The sequence below is a fragment of the Trachinotus anak genome, unplaced genomic scaffold, assembly GCF_046630095.1.
Source record: "Trachinotus anak isolate AG129_WGS33_773 ecotype Australia unplaced genomic scaffold, CSIRO_AGI_Tana_v1 ptg000010l, whole genome shotgun sequence".
NCBI lineage: Eukaryota > Metazoa > Chordata > Actinopteri > Carangiformes > Carangidae > Trachinotus > Trachinotus anak.
Window position 1 is genome coordinate 14,467,895 of NW_027273861.1, and position 25,235 is coordinate 14,493,129.

General features: G+C 40.3%; 1 protein-coding gene across 2 annotated transcripts; it reads right to left on the reverse strand.

Moving 5' to 3' along the window:
• Window positions 1–83: 83 nt before the first annotated feature.
• eps15 (epidermal growth factor receptor pathway substrate 15) lies at window positions 84–24,905 on the reverse strand. Of its 2 annotated transcripts, none has more exons than XM_071487791.1 (25): window positions 24,788–24,905; window positions 21,816–21,857; window positions 20,936–21,025; window positions 20,794–20,841; window positions 20,598–20,693; window positions 20,288–20,350; window positions 19,658–19,780; window positions 19,190–19,249; window positions 18,542–18,772; window positions 18,127–18,272; window positions 17,058–17,214; window positions 15,861–15,943; window positions 12,851–12,923; window positions 11,344–11,505; window positions 10,943–11,140; window positions 10,408–10,827; window positions 10,054–10,128; window positions 9,261–9,411; window positions 9,127–9,171; window positions 8,463–8,860; window positions 7,583–7,652; window positions 7,327–7,397; window positions 6,438–6,573; window positions 6,080–6,285; window positions 84–2,543 (listed from the first exon to the last, which is right to left on the reverse strand). In XM_071487791.1, the coding sequence occupies exons 1-25, from the start codon at window positions 24,839–24,841 to the stop codon at window positions 2,403–2,405; spliced, it is 3,339 nt and encodes a 1,112-aa protein (XP_071343892.1). In that variant the 5' UTR covers window positions 24,842–24,905; the 3' UTR covers window positions 84–2,402. The 2 variants fall into 2 exon arrangements, with proteins under 2 accessions (XP_071343892.1, XP_071343891.1); XM_071487790.1 differs by having other exon boundaries at window positions 19,658–19,783.
• Window positions 24,906–25,235: the final 330 nt, after the last annotated feature.

The window sequence follows — 25,235 nt, forward strand, 5'->3', positions numbered from 1 at the left end:
TTATAACCACTGGCTGTTCAACACAAATGCATCAATGTAAAAACAGACAAACAAACAAACAAAAAACACACAAACTGCAAAACTACATGTTTAATATTTATTCTGTTTCAATTAAATGCATTACATATTCTGGCCAAACCTCCCAATAATGATTTTTATTACACGTTAGAAAATACAAAATAAAATACAATTAGCTTGATTTTTTTTTTAAAAAGCCTTTATGGGTAAGCTTAGAAAGATAAGTGGTTCTTAATTTGTAAAATTCAAGGAGTCTGTACAAATGACAGTACTGTGTTCAGCGGCCTGTAACTGTGAGAAATTGAATCTATTAACTGTGGTACGCCAAAAGACTCAGCTGTGAAGGTGCAGAACAGAAAGGTGGCTCTGGTTCTCGCGTATCAACGTGGACTGCAATATGAGACTGCACTCAGTAGGAAGTGCCGGATCAACCACAGACAGTAAACTGGTTAAACATGAGAAAAGGGAACTAGATAACCCAGCTCACTCTAAACAAAAACAGAAAAAAAGTGTTGCGCACTCAACTGAGCCTCCCCCAGGTTGACAGCGCAACAGCAGCCTTTTTGCAAGTTAAATAACCACAGAGCCTGACATGCACAGACAGAAGTGCTCTACCGAAAACGCAGAGACACTAATCAGCTTTTACTGACTTTGTGTAAGACTTTGAGTTGCCCTCTCAGGGAGTAAGCATCTCCTGGAAAACATCCTGCAAAACTAAAAACAAGAGCATACAAATGCTAACAAAGGAAGCACCAACAGTGGCACACTTTGAAATGGGACCTGGTGTGAAATTTGTGACATGGATATTTACTACTTGAGGAACTTTCTAATACACTTCTTTCAAAAAGTTACCCAAGCAGCATCCATACAGCTGGTAAGACACTGCATTAGGGAATCTGCTCTGTGCCTGACCCCGACCTCTGGCCTCCCAGGAACAAGGATCTCTGTGTGGGTCAACCGTGATTAACGATGCCATTAACACATTTCGCCCAACGTGTGAGTAAAGGGAGCAGGTAAAGTGGGTGTGCTATCAATTCGACACACATAGATTCATCAGTGACAATCCAGTTTAAACTTTTGAACTTATCTATGTCTGTTCATGTCCAAACTCAGCACAAAATAACATCTTTCATCTCAAGCCACATTTATAAAAGATCTCAGATACTGCCCAGAACTTCATACTGTATCATAATGCTTCAAGTGACAAAATAACAATTTTAAATCTGCATTATTCAAATCTCAGACATTGAATGTTGGACTCAATCAATCAAAAGTTATATTCTCTTTGTGTGCAATCTGCTGTAGTGTGCCTTGAAAGTTAATGCAAATGACTATGTAGTTATTACATGTAATGAATGTAGTTTCACTCCTCACTTCAGTCCCAAAAAAATACACTTTCTAACATAGACTGAACAGACACAGGGAAAGGCTTTGCACTACTTGAATCAAAAGGAAATAATAAAGTATTGTGAAGGTGGGTGTAGCAGCTGGGATGGATTTGTTCCATTTTAGTATAAATCTGCACATGCACTTCACATATCAGAGGACTGGTAACTTCCAGTTAAACATGTAGAAATGTTGAATTTTGTAACCTTGTCCTGAAGTAATAAAAAAAAAAAAAAAAAGAGGAAAGTAATCTCACAGACTCTCTGCCTTTGTACAGGACACGGTCACTCTATTTGAAAAGAACAATATTAAAGATACATGCCTAGATTTTGTTACAGCACCTCCATAACCTCACATTTCACATATCAATAGTGTGCTGGAAGAAAACATGGGCATTTTTGGCATGTCTATCACTCACTAATAAAATCTCACGAAATTCTTAATATGAATTTAGAAGCTTGAGAGAGCTCAGACTTAATAAAGTGTAGTGAGTTTGGTTAGTGGATAAAGACGAGACCTATGAGAAGGCCATTTCAACCTAGTTTTAAATAAATTACATTCGGGAGAGTTAATGATGCATTTGTAGCCTGGTGTTGAAACCAACAGAGCAAGGTGATCTAAACACCTGACAATCTCAAATTCCATATTCACTGCATATCATTCAAACAATCCATACACTCCATCCCGGTCCTCTCCTCCAAGTGACGACCACAGAGACGGGATGGGAAAACACAATACTGCAATGCAAGTGAAGAGTGAACACGGGGTTGGGGGGTGGGGGGTGGGGGGTGAAAGATTCAGAGATGGGTTTATTCTAAGAGAGTCTCTTCATGGGGTCAGCAGGTGTTGCTGAATCAGTTCTACACAGTCCCCACTTTGCTTTGGTGCTTTCTGGGCTGGACCAGGCTGTGTTGTGCCGAGTCGAGCCTTGCCGGGCCGGGCCGGGCCGGGCCAGGCCAGGAGAGGAGAGGAGGGGAGGGAGGGGAAAAACGAAGTCCTCAGGAGAGTTCAGACTTGCTGAGCGCGATGGCCAGCTCCAGGTCTTCTTGTTCCTGCTGGGTGAGCCTGGCGAGTCGCTCCTTTTCCTCTCGCTCGCTCTCGCGCTTTGCCCACTCTATCATGTCTTCTTCTGTTGGATACTGCTCCATGAACACAGAAAACACACAAATGCGCACGCACACACACACACACACACACAAGGGGAAGGAGAGAATACACAAATGCAAAGAAAGGAGACACACAAACACAGACACATGTACGCAGTTAACAAATCCTTCAAGATGAAAATTGTTGTTAACAGATGACTCCTAATACCAGCAATACCTGGACAATACGAAGCACACTATCGACACACAGCATTATGAGCTTCATTAAGAAACTAATGATTTCAGTGTTGCTGATTGTGTGTTAAGCCCTGCAGCGTTAATTATTACACGAAAAATATCAAGAAGGAGAGATGTGTTTTATGTCAGTGTGGGAACAATGTTGTTAAGGACAACAGATACTGTATTTTTCAGGCTGATTTCAAAATATGAAAAATTGGATAAGAATACTGTGCATATATCCGTCAGTTTTTAGCATGAATACATAACATAAATAAACATTTTTCTAATAATCCCTTTTGTTGTTTGAGAATTGTAACATATGCACCGAGCTGGACGTTTTACAGTCGACGAATAACTTGTCATTATTCGTCGACTGTCCATTTCTGTTCTGCAATTTCTTTTTTGTTTGATTGTTTTAAGTTGATATTTTTTTTTTTTTTTTTGGAAAAATGAGGAAATGAGGGGAAAGAGAGCAACAAAGGTTCCTGACTGGAATCAAACCAGGGATGATTTAGTTTAATGGTTCACATTTAAACCCCTAACCAGGAAATTCCCCCCCGACCCCGCCTGTTATTTCTTATTGCTAATAAGCTAACACATACTGATGCATCTGTGAAAAGCTAAAATCCGCTTATAATAACTGCCATGATGGTCTGGGTCGCAGTGAAAAGCGTCATCAACTGTATTGTACTTTTTTTTTTTGTTTTAACACTTCCTGGCTCACTGCTGATAATATTTCTATTGACTGTAATAGAAATAATCTCCAAGTGCCTGAGCTGACATTTATGTTCAACAGACAACAGAGCTCCCACACCCCCCATCCCCACACACACACACAGGTTAGACATAACAGACCAGACACGCACTGAGTCAACAGGTTCATAAGTCACACTGAATGACAGACAGAGACATCACAGGTCATCAAGTGCGTTTTCACCCATGCAAAGGAAAGTAAGCAACGATGACAACATTGATGATTTCAGGATGCAGAACATGCACGATGAGAACATCTAAGAAACGTGATGGATTTAGCAGAGGACATGCAATTATCACTTTTAGGGGATATCTCATTGCTGCTTTTAAATGAATAAAATCAGACAATAATGAAGCGCTTAGCAGGGGAAATTATGCTTTTTATTACTGAATTTTAAAGAAAAATTTTAATCTTCACCTTCCTTACTTTTAGTTACTGAATTGATTTGACACGATTTTGTCAAAATACTCAAAAAAGATTTGGCCCATTTAGTGCAAATCCTCCAAATTTATGCTGCTGCCAAACGTTTTCCAGAGCACACACACTGTAGATTATTGAAAGCCTTTTCCTGCTTTCCATGTAGCTGTTAGTTTCAAAATGGAACATAAAGAGTAAAAATATGTAAATGTCAACATGCATAGATGTGAAAGTTGTTTGAGATCAATCTGTCAGGATTAATACCGTATATACCTTTATCACTTAATCAAGTTGCAGAAATTACAGAACTGAAAAACAAAAGTGGGCTGCTTGATAAGTAGGAAGTAATCTCAATTTTAAAGCAGGCTTTCGGAAATGGTCAGCAAAAATAAGTATAGTCACAATTTATGATAAATGAACTGAAATTGAAAAAACTTTTATCCTTTAAAATTCAGGCATTTGCAGAAAGTGATATCATGGATGCACATGGAAGCCAGAGATGGTGCCCTTGATTCAACTCTTTATTTAACTTCTTTGACAGAGGTGTAAAGACAGAAAGAGAGAGAATACAGGCGATCTGTTTCTCCACAACACACTGCTGACCAGACGGCTGAATGAACTGGTAAATGAAGGGATGAATGGATGAACAGATGGATGACAGAGGGATGCATGGCTAAATGAATAGCGGCATGAGTAAAAGAAAAACAACACTGATTTGAGGAATGGCAGAGGCAATGGTATGAGTGAATGAGAGCCAGCCAATCAAACACACAGTTAGTGCGTGCAGGTCAGGGTTCAACAGGGACGTGCAGGTGGAGTCATGTAACGAGAGAGGTACTAGGATCAACACTGTCTTTTGATAAGTCTTCCATCCCAAATTCACAGCCTGACAGTACATTTCTATGCAGTAATACAAAAGGAAGAGCAGAGAGGCTCTAATAGGGTTACCAGTTACTCCTGAGATAAAAACAGCGGTTCAACCCATGTTTAGCCCAATGTACAATGACTAATTTTTACACAATCCTAATTTGGCTTCTTTCATATTTTGAATGCATAATTACAATAATTACACTGTTATTTTAGAGGAATTTATCAAATGCAGCATTTCTCAAAAAAGGTGTTTGTAGTGTAGCTTAGTCATGATAGACTTTTTGTGGAGCAGTTTGTAAAATAATGAAAGCTTCGTGAATTTTCAAGTTTTTAGGTTTAAACAGTCTGAGATGGGATCTGTCCTGCAGCAGGCACTACTCTGCATCTTCTCAGTCAAGACCAAATGATTTAATAGCTCACAGTTGTGCCCAGTCACTGGTCTGACCCAGAATAACCAGTTTACACCTATGGCAATTTAAAATTTACCACAGCTGCAATTTCAGTGTTAAAAATGTGTATAAAATGTCGGGTGAAAAAAATTTCAAATAGGATAATACCTGGAACACCCATTTTACACATTTTCACATGCACAGGATGTAGAGTCAGTGTGCTGAGTTTGGGATGGTGAACGAAAGCCAAATACAAGCAGCCTCTCATCTCTCCATTCACTGCCAACCATTACAAGGGATTTGGTATCATAAATATAGATGTGGAGTTAACTTATAACAGACCTTGTCTGTAACTAACTACTAATATGTTACAGAGTTAATATATCTATATATATATATAATTTCTATGATGACATTTCTGTACATTTCTTCATAAAGTAAGACAGTGCAACCTCAATCATAGAGCTTAAATTAAGTGCAATTCCATTATAAATCAGTAACCAAAAATAATTTCAAGTGTAAAGAATTTTTACAAGGCAAGGCAATAAAGCATTCATAATAAAGAGCTAAAATATACACCAGCAGCAGACAGGATGCAAAAAAAACAAACTCAAAAATAGAGGATTTAATAACTCGCATCAGCTTTGTTCAAGAAAATGAAGTTATCAAATAAACATAAATGTAGGATCAATACACTGTGCTACTGTATGATACTTTACATAAGCAGATTAGTTCACTTCTTTGGGACTTTTTACTGGCAGTGGATGGAGTGATTTATAAAGCTGGCCTGATTTGCTTGGTGGTTGTAACCTTACTGAACAACCAGATGTGATGTAATAGCAGGGAAAAAAAGGGAGAAGAGTGGATGTCTACTGAGAGTCAGGCAGAGGTGAGGGAGAGCGTGAGAGGGAGGTGCTCACTTTGTCAAAGCTGGCAAATCGGTCAGCTTCCCGTACGTTGTGACGAGGAGGGGAGGAGGGGGCGAAGGGGTCGGCTAAAGGATCCTTGGCAGGCAGGGAAGGCGAGGTGGAAGAGGAGGAGAAGTCTCCTGATAGCTGTGGGAGGAAGTGTCCACGTCGATGGAAGGAGTCGGAGGAGTCTGTTCTGGAGATGGACGATTTCTTACCTGGACAGGTGAGGCACAGACAGGCAGATGTACTCAGACAGGTTTTATTTCAAATAATTAACACACACTGTTAATACATCCCCAAATGTCTGATAGTGACCCATTTGACAACAGTTCAAGAGATGTGCAAAGTGAAATTAATAAGTACTGACCTGGAGGTGGAGGGGGTGGTCTAGTTGGCGTACCCGTTTTTGGGGGCAGGGCAGGGGGCACATCTGGGCTGGCAGATTGACTGTCTTGCTGGAACAGGTTCTTATTATTGATGCCAAACTGATCAGTGCCGTTTGACTGAAACAGAGGGTTCACAGCAAATCAAATACATATTTGAAAAAACAGAATTACTGCCTCTTGTGCTCAAGTTACAGGAAATATGCTCACAATTTCCCCTTTCTGAGTTACAGCGTTGAATAATGGCAACTTCACCTTTGACCACCAAAATCTAATCACTTCATCCTTGAGTTCAAGTAAACATTTGCACCAAATTTGTAGAAATTCCCTCAAGGGGTTCCTGAGAAATTGCGTTCACGAGAATGGGACAGACGGACACAGCAGTTATGAGCATGATGTGCCATATAGTAACTTCAGTGCATATTTACAGAGAGCTTTTGTGGTTTGGCACTATAATGCAAAAATAATCTGATATAACTGCATAGTATAGGCAGTATTTGCAGATCACAACTGTCACACTCTCTTGTGGCATTTCCAGTCATTTGAAACATTACACGTGACATATTGTTGCACATTGTCTAAAATGAATGATGAGTTGAGGAAAAGATCTCCACCAACTGTTTCCTCCCCAAAAACCACAATACACTCACCAATCCACTAACACTCCTCCAGCTTGAGTCAGTTCATGCTTTGGTTTTACGGCAGAAGTGAATTCACTGTGGTGCACCAATTTACACAATTCTTACAAGTCACCGACTTAACAACTATCAATGACGAGATATTTACTTTACTGTTTCTCTCACTTATTGCGTCATTTCAGCACTGTGTAAGTGAAACACAACACGTGATCAACTCCACTGATCTGAACATTACCTTTGTCAAGGCACTGAAATCTGCAAAGCCCCCTCCAAATGATTCATTACCAAACACAGCAGCAAACGGATCTGAAACACATAAGCACAAAGTGATTGAGTGTATGAAATTGGCAACATTCACACACAGTAAATACAAGATGCTGTACGATGTAAAATGTTTGGTTTGTTTTTTTTATTTTATTTTATTTTATTTTATTTTGAACAGTTGCAGTAGCCTCTGGCCCCAGATGATGGCACCATGCAACAAGTCATACCTGGATCTGAGCTGGCGCTCACTGTAGTACCGCCTGGAGCAAAGGGGTCATTGGTTGCTGCAGTGTCCTTCTAACAAAAGAAAATAAAAAATAGATGTAAATCATACAAAAATAAAACCAATAGTACGACTCCCATCCCAAAACAATACAAAATCATATTAACAGATCAAACAGTACTCTGTACTACTACTACCTCAACATTATGAATACTAACAGGAAAGGTGGTATTAAAAATTACTCTGAAAAACTTAATTCAATGATTAATTCAAAGGACCGGTGTGTAGGATTTAGTGGCATCTAGTGGTGAGGTTGCACATTGCAACCAACTGAATACAAGTCCCCTCTCCCCTCCCTTTACAAGCGTGCTGGAGAAGCTATGGTGGCCTTCAGGTAACGTAAAAACGTGAAAGGCCCTCTCCAGAGATATGGTGGTGCAACATGGTGGGCTCCATGGAATAGGACCAACGTAGATATATGTAGATTGAGGGGCCCATTCTAAGCTAACAAAAACCTCATGCTTCTCAGTGTCAGGTGGTTATACACAAATGAAAACATAATTCTGAATATAATGTTCAAGTTCTGCCAATAGATTCAGAATTTTTAAATCAGATTTTTTTGACAATATAAATTATAAGTATAGTTGCATGAAACATTTAAACTTGGTTGGATCAGGAAAAATGATAATTTTGTCCGGCTGGTTACGGTTGTATAGGCCTATTAACTGCAACTAAATGTTTATAACAAACCTTTATCAGCATAATAAAACATTTATGACTGATGTTTAATTGTTGTCTTATTAGTTACATTAACAATACCCTAACACGTCCCAATAAATTCAGTTGAGTACTTTGTGACCAGTTGTTATATGACAACTACTCACCACTGCCAGATCAGAGCTGGCTGGTGAGCAGCTAAAGGGATCTGTCCCTCCGTCCTGAGAACCAAAAGGATCTGGCTCTGCCATGGCATTGACTTTGCCTCCAAAGAGGTCAGACTCAGCCATGTTGTTCCCTGTGGAGGTGAATGGATCCTTGGCTGCTGAGGCTGGGTTGGTAGGTTTGGAGGTAAAGGGATCTGGACCTGTTGCTGGTGCAGCTGCCGTTTCATTCATTTTGGCTGCAAACAGGTCTGGATCTGGCTTGCCAGTAGTGGTACCAAATGGGTCAGCTGAGGCAGAGAAAGGGTCCTCTGAGGAAAAGGGGGCACTGGAGGTCTGTGTGAAGAAAGAGTCTGCAGCAAAAGGATCTGTCCCTTTAAATGGATCCCCACCAAATGGATCTGATTAAACAAACAGAAGCAGAAACAGAACATGAACATTTGATAATTCAACTTAATTGCTTTACTTTACTGTGTTCTGGGGTGGGGTGAGGGAAAAAAGTTATAAGGTCAAAATGGTTGATGTTTAAATGACAAGAAATATAATGTTTCATTGACATTAACTGACACAATAAAGTATAAAAAAAGAACATTTGATAATTCATCATCAATGCCCAATGAGATTTGTTTTACATGAAAGAGATTAGATTTTAGGAGTATGACTTTACCTGCAACATCTGCTTTTCCAAATGGATCATCTTTGAATGGATCATCTAGAAAAGAAAAAACACCTTTAGTATGAAACTTGACACTTGACATTTTTAATCTGTTTACTAAAGTTAATATGTTTGTGAGGACTTACGGTCAGTAAAGGGGTCTGAATGGAAGAAGTCCATCTCAGGTAGGGAGGGAGGGCTGGTCTGTGGCGGCATTGGGCCAACTGGTAATGAGGTGGTGGTGGTTTCTGTGGACTCTGCTGACTCCTGTTTGCCCTCTTGCTCTGGTGATGCAACCTGTTGAACATTCACATGGCTCTGATGACTAGCTTGCACACTACTGTAACTGATGTGAACAGTGTCCCCACTTCATGTTTAAACTGATGCATTTTTAAAAACCTCTGAAGGATCAGGTCAGATCCCACTGTATCCATAAGGTGCTTTTTGAGGCATTAACATCTGCATTTAGATCTGTTAACACATGATCACACTGCAGAAGACACATTTGACTCTTTTAAGTTTATCAGCCGCGTGGCTAGTATGGTTTTGACTGTCTGTGTGTGTGTGTGTCATCATGGTGAAATATGGTCTTGGAGACACCTAGTGTGGCAGAGGTGGTCTGTCTGTGGCCAGACTTTGTCACTGCAATACACAACAGTGCAAGATAGGGTCACAAAACTACAGCTGTGTAGATTGTTGACAATTTGTCAAGCATCATAGCTGGTGTGTAGTTTTTACTTTTGTTTTTTTTTTTTTTATTTGCCCACACCTCAAGTGAGTGTTTTGCATGAACACTCTGACATAGGGATACTGCACCAATAATAAAGGTCCTTGGTGTAAAAAGAGCTTTGTCATTTCACTAAATGACAATCCACAGTAACTGAGGAATTCAGGAAAGCAGCAACAGACAGGTAAACTGTAGTAACTCAGGGTTTTTACCTCTGGTGGGCTCTCTTTAGACGATTCGTCTGCATCATCTGCAACTTCTGAGGAGGGATCAGGGCTACTGTGTTCCTGACGACATGAGAGGAAATCAAGAACAAACACAAATGTTAACATTAGATACACACACACACACACACACACACGCACACGCACACGCACACACACACTTACATATGGTACAATTCTTGTTTTCTTACAAAAGTGTGATTACACCAAATGTAAATTCATTCACTGTCCCTATCAATGTTATATTAAAAATCCAAAAACACAGCACAAATGTAGCAGGACATTACCCTGGCTTCTTTCATTTATAAAAGAACCGACATCTCAGGCAAGAATATAAATTACCCTAACAGTGTTGTCCCGTGCCTTGGCGACGGTTGCCAGACTATTGTACATATCAGAGGAGGCTAGACTAGTATAGAGATCATCCAAGGCATCAGGTTTCGGCTTTTCCTCCTCTTGAGTACTTGGACTCTCGTCTTCCTTCTCTTCTTCCTCTTCTTTCTCATTCACTCCTTTCTCTTTTTGATCTGAATGTTCTTTCTGAAGATTGCAGGCAGCAGCTGGCTCTTCCACCTTCAGCTCTTTAGGCTGGTCCTCCTGGAAGAGGTCCTGCTGGAAGGGGTCTGCCTGGTGCAGCTCTGCTGCAGGGCCTGATGATCCATTGACCATGACAGGAGAACTGTCCTCCAGGGCTCTCTTCCAGCTGAGCTGGGCAGTCACTGACCTTTCCTCCACCTGAAGGTCATTCAGTTTCTGTTGAACCTAAGTGAGCGGAGAGATGGAGGGGTTCAATGACATTATGAAAAACTAAACAAGGAACGACCTTCTGTGGATAAGGGAATAAATATGAGAATGACACGGATGCACACAAACTAACCTGTGCAACTTGTGTGAAGGAGTCTCGCACAGATTCTTGCAGAGGTGTCAGCTGCTCCTGAGCAGCCTGGACTTTCTCCTGCAGCCTCCTGCTCTCCTCCTGCAGAGCGAGGAGCTCCTCTCGCGCCTGAACTAGCTCCTCCTCATACTGACATATCCTCTGTTCCTGCTCCTCATGCTCTGACTGCAGTGATGTGATCTGTGGTAGATGTAACCATTATGAGTAAGCTGGAAGTCATATGACTCATCATATGAGTCATGTGATTGGAATATGTAATCAATTAAAACTATTGATGTTCTCTGCCCGTCTTCAGCTATTTCCTTAATCACATAACTTTCCAGTATTGATGTAAGTGAGGCAGACTCGCTTATGTCAAAAAAATAAAATCCCACAAGACCTACCAGTTGTGTCTCCTGGCTGGTCTGTTGGCGAATGTGAGTTAGCTGCTCCTCCAGGGAGCCCTTCTGTTGGTCCAGCTCCTCCAAGGCTTCCTGGACCTTCTGACGCTGAGCCTGGAGCCGCTGCAGCTCCTCACTCTCCTTCGCCACCTCATCTTGTAAGTCCTGAAGAGATAAAAGCAGAGGGATGATAAGGAATTAAGCATGTCTTTGTGTGTGAGATTCCTTTCAGTAGCAGCAGCTGAGTAGTGCTTTGTAGCTGAAAATGCAGCAGCCGTCTTTACAACGCAGGCTAATATCAGAAATACCTGCTCCACGGGTCCGGTATGTGAACAGTAACTGTTTTTGGCAGGCTACATTAAAGCTACTTGTCAGCCCTGATACAGGATGAAAACAACAGCTAATGTTTCCTTGTGTTTATTTTTTTTTATTTTTGTAAATTTCCTTCCACTTTTTTTTTATTTTTTTTTATAGCATTAGTGAATCAGACATTCCTCAGCAATAAAATGTAATTTTAGTAGATGCAGCTGAGAATAACTTGTGAAAAAAAGACACATTTGTTGTTTGAGATCAACAACTAGGAAACCCACTGCAGAAAACCTTCAGAGCCACTGTATGAGAAGCATAACAAACGCTATTGTTCCCCTGCATACAACTTACACCATATGGATGGCCTGCCCAAATAAGATTTACTACCACACACATCCAAAAAAGATGTAATTTTCTGGGCATTATTTCTCTTTTCAAATATTTGTGGAAATGCAGCTGTGAAGAAATACAGAATGATGCATTTAAGTGCAAACCTTTATATGGGATAAATTACATGCCTGACAAGAATTTACCTTGTTAAACCAGTGCTGTTTTGCATCCAACTTTCAAGTGATGGATTTGGAAGCCTGTGGTTGTGCAACAACATGTAATGTCCAGGAGTGAACTTTGAAAACACAATACAGTATGAATTGCCAAAACTGCTTGAGGCTACCCTGCAATGCAGCTAAGAAATTCAGCTACATCAGAATGAGACTCCCCTGAGACAAACTCAGAGCGGAGTGGAGCAGACTAGCCCTTTAAGCCATCAGCTCCCAAAATAGAGCCCATTTCTCAGGCTCAGAGGAGATAGACACGCCTTCACAAGGACACCACCCTCTCTGTCTCTGAGAAAGAGTAAATGTGTTTCTGAACAAGCGTCTGAGACTGCTGGCCAAATGTATTATTGATTTCCTCCACCAGTAAATTCATCACAGCAAAAGTGAACAACTGCTTTAGCACCTATGGGTCTTACTGTCTGTTTTATCTGACCTGGATTTTTATCTAAGCAATAGAAAGCATCTGTTTTCCAGTGAAAGACACTGATTATGAAAACAGGAAAGCATAATAACAGTCTTCCTCCTAAACATCTACACAACCATGCCACTGATTTGGTCTGCTCATAAAGCCCTCTTCCTCTCTGTGTCCACTGCTCTGGGAACAGGCACAAACTCATAGACAAACAAAGACAATGACAACTTACCTGCACTTCGCCGCTGCGCTCTCTGATGGCCTCCTCCTTCTCTTTGATCTCCTCTTCCACAGAGGTCTTCTCCCTGGGGGTCCAACACAACAGACAGGAGTATTTAGCCACCAAGGAAAGAGATAGTAGTCCTGGTACTCCCAGCCAGTTCTCCGCTGAGCCTTGTTCACCCTGCCCCTGACAAACTACCACCTCCTCTCCCTGAACAACCATGATGCCCTGAACTCACAACTCAACTGTATGGAGAGCAGTTTGAACGCCTGCAGCTATAGCAGGTGTGAGTGCGCGCGTGTGTGTGTGTGTGAGAGACACGATATGGAGAGTCAGTGTGTGTGAGACTTCAGGGCTGTGGATGTACAGCACCGTGAGCTTGATGAGGGTGAGTGTTGTGCTTGCTCAGTCTAATGTGTGGGAGATAAAGAGTGAGAAGCAGATGGCTGCCTTGAGGATGGAGGGAGGAAGAGAGGGAGGAGGGAAGAGTGATGATGAGCCAAAATACCACATCGATGATTTGTGCTGCCTGTGTGCTTATCCTCTCTACTTTACTCTTTCATCCACCCAGCCAGAGACAGAAGAGAATGGGGGGGGTGGGTTGAGGATATGGGGTACAAAATTACTCTTGTGTAACTGACAATTATAACTGCACCTTTTTCACAATTGCTAATAAGAAAAAAGGTACATCAGAAACACTTAAAATATTTCAATTCCTTTCAAAGTTGTGCTGTACTTTGTGTGTTAATGTCAAGACACTGATACTATCTAAGGCACCCAGATTTTAGTCTTTGCCTCTCAAATTAATACAACTTATTAATAACAATGACTGATATGAATGATAGATATGCCAAAACCTCAATTTTTGCGACAAATAAAACTTCAATATGGAAACAGGGGTACATATTATACCAGATATGGATATCCAACATTGAATTGTGATGGATCTCATTCATGTACTTATCTAATATTATCTAACATTTTCAACCCAGTCATCTTCGATATTATTAAAACAATTAAAAACAGTGCATTAGTTATGTATAACAAATGTACAACAAAATAGCATGTAGAGGAACCATAACAACAACATTGAGGAAAAGAATTACAAATATAAATCCTGACTGACACTTTGGTTTAAATGCGATTTTCAGTAAAAGTAAATGCATGTGGAAACAGTACTGGTATAATACTGGTAAGTACTGGTATTTCAATTCATTCATTTTATGGTGAGATTTTTAAGGTGAGCCGCTCTGTATCTATTCATGTAATTTTGAAAAAGCTCCTCCATTGTTTTCTCACATAGCTAATACAGTCTGTGAAGGGTATGATGTTAATGTTTTGTTCAGGATAGCCCAATTGTAGGATTTACAAATTACACATTTTGCGTTACTGATTCAGCTCTGAAAAACACACAAAACAGGAGGCGAAATTTTAGAACGTGTTGTCTACATTTGCTTGGTAAAAATGACACATAACACAGCAGTTATTTCTGTTCATGCACCATCTTTAAAAACTACTTATGCTTTGGCACCCACCCAGTGCCGACTAAAAATAACATCAAAACTGTCAAACATCTATTTTAACATTCTCTCGCTCTCCTCCCACATCAAAATGCATAATTCCCTTGGTAACAGCACATCCTCCTTGAGCAAACCTTCAGTCAACTCAAGCTCAGTTATCACTCCAGATCTCCTCTTACCCATCCTCATCCTCACCAACCTCCTCGTCTTGAGCAGGAGGTTGCTGCCACAGTTTGAAGCAACCACAAACATGAATCATCCTTCCTCTTGATCTCCTGTCTGTCTGAACTGTCTGTGTCTAACTGTGATTAGTTTCTCCTTCTATCTGTCTTTCTTACCTCTGCTTCATACCTCAGAACAGCTGTTACCGAGTGTGTGTGTGTGTGTGTGTGTGTGTGTGTATGTATAGAAGAGTGGGGGCAGGGGTGGAAGGCCACTTTCTCACTTCTCACTCACAGCTGTCATGAACAGGGAAGCTAAATTCTGTTAAGTTATGAAAATTTACTGACAACCATCCCTTAGCGAAACTGAGATCATACATATAAAAAGTATGCAAAAATATATTTGCATCTACTTGCCTGAATCAAACACAATGAACCGTCAAAAAGAAGAACAAAAATACCACATCTGTTACTGAAGTACTTTAGTTTTAAAGATGATGTGGAGCCAACGCAGGTGTTTTCTGTCTTTCATACTATTTTCAGGAATACAGGAGTTGAATCTGAAATAAACCTGGTGTGGTGAAATTGCTTAACTATTAAAAAATATTAAATTGTTTGTTTTAGACCAAGAAAAGGCAAGGGGAGGTGAATATATGAAGTGTGTTGTATATTGCATATTCTGCCCATCACTCTCACTCTTCCACGTCAAACAGCAGCTACATTACTCAGCTTTTGGACCATCTGCTATGTTTCATGCCCTGCAGCAAATGCACAAATGTTTATTTATTCATTTTCACTAAAGCTGTGGGTGTGAATGTTCACAGGAAGTCTGAGACAGTGAAAGTGATAGTCTTTTACTGTGCATGTATACTAGAGCCAGTACTATTCCCACAAATACCAACCTTGGCTGGGACCAGGAGTGAGTATAAATTACTTCAATGTTTCCAAATATATAGAATATATAAGGCAGTTAACCTAAATAGCCTCACAAATCCACATTTATGCAGTTGCATAGAAAAATTATTTCCAGTGTGAATGTAATGTCTGTTTTTCAGCTGCCTCTTGGATGTCACTGCTTTCAGAAGCAAGGAGGCCCATCAGCAACCAACCACTACAAATAAATTCCCAGTTTGAGGGAAACGGAGCCTCCTGCTGGTCTGTGCTGGATACTGAGATATTGCACAGTCACTTGCTCGATAGCAGATTTTCATGGGGGAGTTCTGGGTTTTTATACCAAGCATGTAAAATGTTACAAATTGACATGGTCTTTTTGCAGTAATAGATTCATAAATGCTGGGATTTAGACTAAAAAATTAAACTATGAGAAAAAAGGATTACCTTTGTAGTTCAACAATCTCGTTGCTGAGAGAGTCCAGCTCCTTGATGGCCGAGAAGTCAGCTGCCAGGTTTACCACGTTATTCTGAAGAGGAAGCACGGCAGAGGCCAATCAAGAGGTAGATTCATTTCAGTACTACAGATAAAAACACCATTATCATGATAAACGACATCTATTCTAGACTAAGAATTACCTCTCATCACATATGGAAAGAATGAATTCCTTTTGTAACACTAGAGAGAACAGCAAAATTACTCATATATTGATGAAAATCCTAGACACTTGGGACATATTATAGTGTAAAAGAAAAAAAAAAAACACAAACACAGCACAAACAAATGAACAACAGAGCTACACTAATGGCTTTACAAAACCTACATGTGAATCCACTGGGACACAACTGGCATGAATGGGAAGTACAGAGGGTCAAGGGTAGTGATACTGGGCTGATAATAATCTCTCTCCATTTCATAAGATAAATCACACAAACTTTAAGCCTCTTGTTGCATCTACAGACAAAAAGAAAAAACAGCAACCTCTGCTCTTGTCAAAGAGAGGCAGCCTGTTGAAAGTAATGAGATGCACTCGAGTCAGTACACTAACACACACTCACTCAGGATTGTCCCACTGCACAAGTGATGTGGACAAAATGTAAAAAATGCAAAGAGCGACACAGAGGGAAAACAACAAAGTGCTGCATAGAGAGGAGAAAAGACACGCAGCTGCAAGCTAAAAAAACAAAAAATCCAAAACACACACACAACAGGGGAAAGACAGAAAAATGTAAGTCAAAAATAAAGCAGAATTTTACTGAATCAAACAACATATTCTATTTAAAAAAAAAAAAAAAAAAAAAGCAAGATGTCTTCCTGTATGTAAAACTATAGTTTAGACAAACAATATCAGGCTACAGTGTTCAAAACATGCAGTAATTCATACTTTTACTCAACTTATTGTGTCTCACTTTTATCATTCTGGTTACAACTGCTGTCACTAGTATTGCTACTCTTACTACAACTATTAATTAACATCATCCATCTCATTATTAGGGGTGCATCCTTCCTGAATCAGGTTTCCTTTTATTACAAAAAGAAACCCATTTTCTGTATCATCGGGCACATCATCATGTTTAGTAAGCAGGAAGAATCCAGGCATTCCTGATTATCAATCACTAAATTGAATGCTCAGAGCGACTCACCTGTTTGATATTTTGTCTGTCAGATGGAGGGATCATCTCTGGGGAGAGGCTTTGCGGAGGGTCCAGGCCTTTAGCCAGCTTCTGATTAATTAGATGAAGCGCCAGAGCAAACTGCTCTCGGGTCAGTTTCCCAATGTCTCCAATGTCACAAAGTTCCCTGAGAACAAACAGACACAGGTTACATAAGAGAATAATGATTTATGCCTCAGGCAAAGACTATTTTTAATCGCCTGGCTGATGGTCATGTTCAGCAGTTATGGAAACCAACATACAGGACGGTCACTACAGGACAGAAGCTAATCAGCCATGTGAAGATAAAAATCAATTTGGTGTGATAGGCTACTGGGCGGACGTGACAACACAGACTGCAGTGTTATGAAAACTGCTTTTATTATCTATCACTTAGTACTGTGCGGTTATAGCTTAAAAGATACCATATACTATCTTTAGATTAATTATCACAGACACTGGGCAGTCTGATGGTCTAGGGAATGAAGGCACCGACCATTCATTTTTATCTTGTCATCTCTATAACTCATTCTTTTTGTTTTGTTTTTTTTAATTTTCAACTCCTGCCCTCTATAAAGTGAAATTTTCAGTTTCTTTATTGTTGAAATTTAAAACACAGCACATGATTTTACACCACTCGTCAAATCTAATGCCAACAAATGTCACAATATATCATTCTGCCTCCATTGTGTACTGTTATTTCTGTCTACTCTGGCCACATAAAATCTATTCCATGTCTGTCTGTCCTGAAAGAGGCAGCCCTCTTCTGCTGCTTTTCCTGAGGTGTCCTCTCTTTTTTTCTGTGAAAGGGTTTTTGGGGGATCCAGATTAAAAGTCTAAGGATGAAGGGTTTGAGCCTCTTTGGAGCGAATTTGTGACTTTGGTCTATATACATAGAATTAATTTCGTTATATTACAGAATACATTTAATCAATACAGACCAAGTAAAAAAAGTTTCAAGTCAAGTAATAGAAAAATAGCTACAAGGTGAGTGTTTTATTGAACTGTATCATACAGATGAGCAGGCGAGCTGAGAGGGAACTTTGCTGCCGTGTCTTACCAGATACGTGCAAGCGTGGCAGAGGGAAGCCCAGTCTTGAGGAAGATATCCCTGACTTCGGGTCCAGACACCAGACCATCCATGTCACCGTCTGTCTTGACGAAGAGCTCATCGTACTTGGCTTTGTCTGCTGGCGACACCACCCACTGCACAGATAACAGGACAGACTTTTAACTACCACTGTGTTTATTTCATAACTACAGGTGGGATTTCATACAACCTATGACGGTGACAAATTACTAACTCCAACTTAAAATGCACTTACCTTCATACTCCCTCTCCTCTTGTTCTTTTGAAAAACACACTGAACTAGCCAGTTTGAAATCATTCTAAAAGTTTGCTGTTGCAGCTATGCAGTAGTCAAATAAAGCATCCAAAAGCTTGCATGCACAGGAGAGATGGGTCCTGTACTCACAGAAGCAGCTGCTGGTGCTGGGACAGGAGCTGGGGCGGGTTTAGGGGGGAGGGGCATGGTCTTAGAACCAGCATGGGAGGAGCGACTGTCTTTGACGGAGGGGGGCGAGGGTAACAGAGGCATCACGGGAGGCACCGAGGGTTTTTTCCTCTTGGAGGGTGGAACCAGGGGAGGTGGTAGGGACATGGGAACGGGCTCCCCCTCCAGAGCTCTGTACACCAAATACATGGCCTGGGAGAGGGCAACAAAAATAAGTGATAAAAGACAATTACCAGTAAACACTTCTAAAGTTACTCAGACGTCACACTTCTTCCATGCGTCTTGAATTTGTTCCATTCAGATCTATGGAAACAATAGTCACAGTCTGTAATAGTTTTCAAGACTGAACTTATTATTTAAGAACACATAAAACAATGAGTTAAGAAACTTTCAAAACTATTCCTGGAGCAAAAATATTCAGATTGTAAACACCAGTGCTAGAAAATCTTAATATGATTTAGATGCTTGAAAGATCAATGCCGTCATATACTGAGGGAACACAGTACAGTTTTGAATATATCAGTACAACATAAATATGAAACTAAGAGCGGACTGCAACTGTAACCTCTGTGGTTTCTTGTCTATCACTGATATTAGGTCATATCTTACCACAGAAAACTCATCTTTGTCCAACATGCCATCTCTGTCAAGGTCACTGAGCTCCCACACCTTAAACACACACAAACATTATTATTAAGCATCCATCATTACAAAACTGTGATATACACAACAAGTGTCCCTGAAAACTCTGACTCACTACTGATTCTCACTTCCTCTCTGATTCTATTTTCTAACTAACTGAGTCTTGATTTCACTTCCTTTTTTACTGCTTGCATTGCGTTGTTCAATTGTTGTCACATATGAAAAACACTGTGTAATTGTGTACATAAGATGTCAAGTAACAGTCTATTACTTGCCACTTTTTGTTTTGATATTGGATGTTTTAATGAAATACACCTGCATGAATTGTTAATGAATCACAATGCACTTTTTAAAAGCACAGGATTTCTCTCTTTAGTTTTTCCACTTTGTTATAAAATTCAACTCATATAAAAGTGTCCTGTTAGAGGATCATACCCTGCCGAGGATGTCCACTGGCAGTTTGGAGTTAAGCAGGACGGGCTTAACCTTGTCCCCTGTTAGCATCCCTCCTACTGGACCCAAACTTTCAAAGATGGAGTCAAACTTCACCTTCTCTTCCTGCTGAAAAAAAAAAGACAAACGAAACAAAACAAATGTACAATGATTTGAGGCTGAGGATTCAAACTCAATGTATTCCTTAAGTAGTAACTGTAAAAATGAAAGGATGTTTTGTTGAAGAATGATACAGTAACATGTTTCCACAAAGTTCAACAAGCAACGGCCCGTCACCTGTGAAAATTAATCATTATATCTCTTTTATTATGTGTGTATGTCACATAGGATGCTTGCCTTTACAATGTTACAGGCATTTCTGGCTTCTGGTAAAACATTTCGGACACTGGACGGCTGAAAATGTCTGTGTCGTATCTGAACTGACTTGACTTGTTTGACATTTTACATGAGCACAACATTAAAGATCCCACACTGTGATGGACACATAATGTTATCAAGGAATGCCACATTTTTTCTGTTGTGCTCATCTTAGGAAAAAGACAAAGATATCAAGATAGACAGATCAGTGCAACACACCAGGACAAAAAGATAACAAACTTGCTAGTGCCTTACCTTGACAACCCAGGGTATGTCAGCAGCCACTCCTCCTGATAACAGCGGGCTGCTTGTGTCATGCTGGATAGCAACAAACCTCAGTTAATCTCAACTCGCTGTAAACAATGTACAATAGTACTTCCATGTTTTAATTCAGAATGTATGGTAATATCTTTAAGCACTGTAACAGTGAGATAAAGAGAAAAACAGAATTTAAAGTCAGCATTTGTATTGTATACTCAATCTAAAGGTAACTTCAAATGAACAGCAGCAACATTTACAGCATGGACACATGGACCTGTGTTGAAGTGCATAGTTGAGAACTTACAAATTTGGGGGGAGGAACTGCCACATTAAGGCTCTTGAGTGACACCTCCAGGCCATTTTGGGCACAGGCTACCAACCGCAACGCGATGAAGAATTGCTGAGGGGAACACAGGCGCAGTATGTAAACCTAGTGATCACATACACTTGATGCATATAATCAAATACAATCAAGTTGTATCTCCACAAGACATTTGTACCTGTTTGTTAAGAGAACCTTTACGTTCAGAGTCTGCCAAATCCCAGATCTATGAAGACACACACAGTGTACACATTTATTACCATCAATGTAAAAGACAACAGAGAGATGTTGCTACTGTGATAATGTGGGTCTTTCTTCACCTTCCCCAAGACCAGGTCTGCCAAGCCCGACCTCTTCAGGAACAGAGCTGCGTCGGCCGCCGCCACCCGCCCACTGCCAGTCGGATCAACCTTCACATAAACATACACACACCCCCAAACATATTAGATGCTTATCTAATTTCAGAACATCAGTAAGACTGGGCTGTGCTGTTAATACAGACACAGCTTTTCTAAGAGGTCAAATGATGTAGGTCAGAACACTGACTAAAGAACAGTGTTTGGACTGGAGAAAGCTCTAGATGCTTTCAAGCAAAAAGAGAGAAGCAAATATGGAACAAATGAAAACTGTGAGGATTGCCCTGTGGGGTAGGGCAGTCTCAGTACTTGAATCAATACTGATCATAAACCAAGGCTATTTCCTCAGCAGTCTATTAGCTTGGTATTGGATCTGTTAGAGCTCTTTCACGAGGCCCACAGTGAGCTCCCCTGACACATTGAGCAAAGGGAAGCATTATTAATTCATAGAGATATGTCCTTTACTGGACACAGAGAGTGGAACTGATAGCAGAGAGGAGAGATCACCGCTCACTGCAACACTACATTTTATTAATGCAGATAAAACTGGTTTTATAGTTTAAGGATTAGCGCACCCAATTGAAAAAAAAACAACATATTTTCTAAATTGAAGTACATCTCTCTCCATCTTTTTTTGTACTTCAGCCACCTCTCACCCAGCACAATTTAAAGCACAATGTTGTGAGAAGGAAATAATCTCAGAACAACAGTAATGGGCTCATTATTTATTGATATACTGTACACATTTTAAACAATGTGAAAGACAGACTATCTTATCATAGATACCATGATCTGAGCTCAATAAACCATTATGTTTTGTTTTTCAATAGATACATTTGCATACCTGTCGATAGTATTTGTCATAGATGGGATTTCCACTGGAGAGCTGTTGAGAGAGACAACAATTCTACATTAAAAACAGTTTGACTGAAGAGCTAATTTTGACCATATTTATATGCCACTTGTAAAAATATAACGACAGCTGTTGTTGAAATGGTCGTGTTTAGGTTTGTGCAGGAAATTTATCAAATCCCACTTACAGTTACATTGAAAATATGAGAGACAATATAAATGAATACTTTTTCAATTCTGCAGATTCAGCATACAAGCTCAAGTGTTCAACAAGTATTTGCTGGCTACAGTAAGTGTGTCATCCACTGAGCCAAGACAGCTGTCAGAAATCTAAGAAAAAATTACAGATGGAGGAGGCAGACGAACAAATTATAACCAATATGTTAAAATTCTCGATTATTTTTCATCACCATGTCCACAGACATTTCTGTCACTAAAAACAACTGAATTGCCGCTGAGACAGAAGAAACAAATGCAACATATCATTCATTTAGCTGAGTGTGTGAAAGAATAGCTCTCAAAAGACCTGTTTTACCATTGAGTGCCTTAGTTTTTCCCAAAACATATACAGCCTTACAAACGCTGACCTTCAGTACAGGTGGGACAAGACATTATGACGACTCCAGACATTACAATATCTTAACAATGTCAGGTTAGGGCTGAGATAAGTAGTCTATTATTTTTTCAATTCATCAATTAATTGTTTAGGCTTTAAAATGCCACAAAATTTTGAAAAATGCCCAGCACAATTTCCCAGAACGGTAGGTGAAGACTGCTAAACGCTTGTTTTGATCAACCAACAGCCCAACCCCGAAATATATTCAGTTTACAACAATATGAACTAGAAAAAGCAGCAGATACATTTGCAGCAGAACTAGCAGAAATTTTTAAGACTTTATCCGGAGTAGTAACGTAAATTTCTCTTACACCATACAGTGGAATAGTATGAGTCTGAGTAGTTGAGTGATAGAGAAGTTTTCTGCTGAATTGCATGCAGAGGGAGAAATGGCTTGTGAGCTGTCTGACTTCAGGATACAGGCTACACTTCCAACGGCTACTGATGGTCATCTTAAGACAGTTAGAGCAGGGTGCCACTCCACAGACAACAGCTAATTCGGCCTACTGTCATATCCTCCCTGAACACCCTCCTTTCCTCTGTTAATACGATTGTCCACTGCTGGGCTGAACAGGAAAAGAATCAGCATTTCCTTTCTCATACAGCTGAAACAGACAATTGATTGTTGTGCTTTTAAATTGACAGGTGCAGTGAAAGAGGAAAGGAGTTGACAGTAACCGTTTGAACAGTGAATCAACTGGGGAGTGGCCATTCAACCAGTGGGTGAAGATGTCTTTGAATCTCTCCAGAGACATTTAAATATACTCTCTACAGTAAAAACAAGCAAGAAGAGTGTAAAGATCTGTAAGGATGTCAGTCTTGCTACACACTTATGCACATAGCATAGGCACAGAGAGGACACGCTTGAATAACACAGCCTGTGATCTGTGTAGTCGTTTGTCAGCTCTGTCAACTGCCAATTTTTCAGCGAGATATCTATTCACACACACTTATCTTTCTCTGGCCAATGCAACTTTTTTTTCTGTGACACACAATAGTGTGCCTGGAACTGTTGGCGGCTGCAACACTGTGGTCATTGTACTGGTGACTCTTTAATTGAGCATTGAAAAAACACCCCTCAATCATTCCCCAGCTAGCCCATACAAAACTGCAGCAGATAGCAAGATACATTACAGTGCAGGAGGTGACAGGCCAGGCTAGTTTGTTCGAGAAATTTCGCCTCCCTAATCCACCCATGGCACTATAACCGCATTAATGTCACCACCAACACCACACATAAGGTCGGTGTGAGGATGATCGGGTAGAATAAGCTGACAACTACTACAACCAGTAATGATGCCTGACAGACCAGTGAACTCTCACAACACAGAGATATAAGCACAGTTTTGTTTTGTTTTGTTTAAACTCATCTGATGGAGGCAACAGTCGCTCAGGTGACAGGTCTGCTCATTAGACCTGGCTGCTACCTGCTAAATAACTTATTCACTGTGCAAAACAAACCCCCCCACCCCACACACACACACACACACACAAACTGTTTATTATTTAACACAGCTAGCTACAGACTGACATTTTGTGACAGCAGAGATGGCCAGTAGCTACTCAAGTTCACTTCCTCTTACTGGTTGCAAAACAACTGTTCACACTATTTGGAGCTTTTTTTTTTTTTTCCTGTTAACATCATGGTCACCAGATAGCCACAGTAGCTAACATGCTAACCGTTGTTGTCCACTTCATAAAGGTCACAGGGAAAACACTCACCCTGTCAGTGGAGCCTGTTTACTTCTAGTAAGAGCCATAAACAGGCTGGTTATTCAGCCTAACCATGTAGCCAGCCACACAAGCAGCAGGAAAAATCCCAGTGTAGATTATTCATGCTTAATGTCTGTGATTCGTTTCACTAATTTTTGGCGGAAAAACAATGTTAACAGAGGTCGGACTGGCACAAATATGACAGAAAAGCCACAATAGAGCCACACATGGGTGTCTAGCGTTAACATCTCTTAGACCAAGACCAACTAGCCTGCAGCAAACCGAGGCGGCACAAATCGTGATTATATAGACCCCCAAACCGAAACGAAGCCAAGTTAGGCTACAAGGTTCATCTTTAGTTTGATATGTCGGCTCTAAAACAGCCCAACACTGCACACAAACTAGCTGTTAGCTAGCATGCTAGCTAGCTACGCCCTTACGCAGTCCCCAAAGAGATTAGGCAGAAACTTTTCCCAGTCACAGCAGGACTTAACTTCCCAAAAAGAGGGACGAGGGTCGAGATAACGCCGCCTTCCCGCCTGCCCAGATACACCAGCACTGTCGAAATGTCCCCGCGCAGAGGAAGTTCAGAAAAGGTTTGCAGTCGTTAGATTTGAGTTATAAGACAGTGTTACCTGAGTAAGAGACAGAGTGGCAGCCATAGTGTTTCTGTTTCCCACTGCTTTCATGCTGCGCTGCTGCCAGACACAGACAGAGGCCGCTGAAAAACCCGGCACTGGACCTCCCCTCCCGGGATCCGTCCAAACCTGGGGCCGGGGCCTGGGAGCTCACACTTCACCCATTCAGACGTCAGCCAAAGCAAACCATGTGCCCTAAAAAGTAATTTAACACTATTTAAAAAATTAATTAATATTAAAATTTAAATATAAGTCTTAGGTGGCCTACTTCCTGTTATATATCATATGGCATTTAAATGTTTTTGCACTGTATACTATTTATTATTACTATTTATCTATTTGTCTGTTGTTTTTATAAACTACAATTATTTGTTCTGTTATTGTTCTGACTTGTTTTTTCTACATGTTTATTTTATTTGATTTTATTAATACATGTTTTTCTATG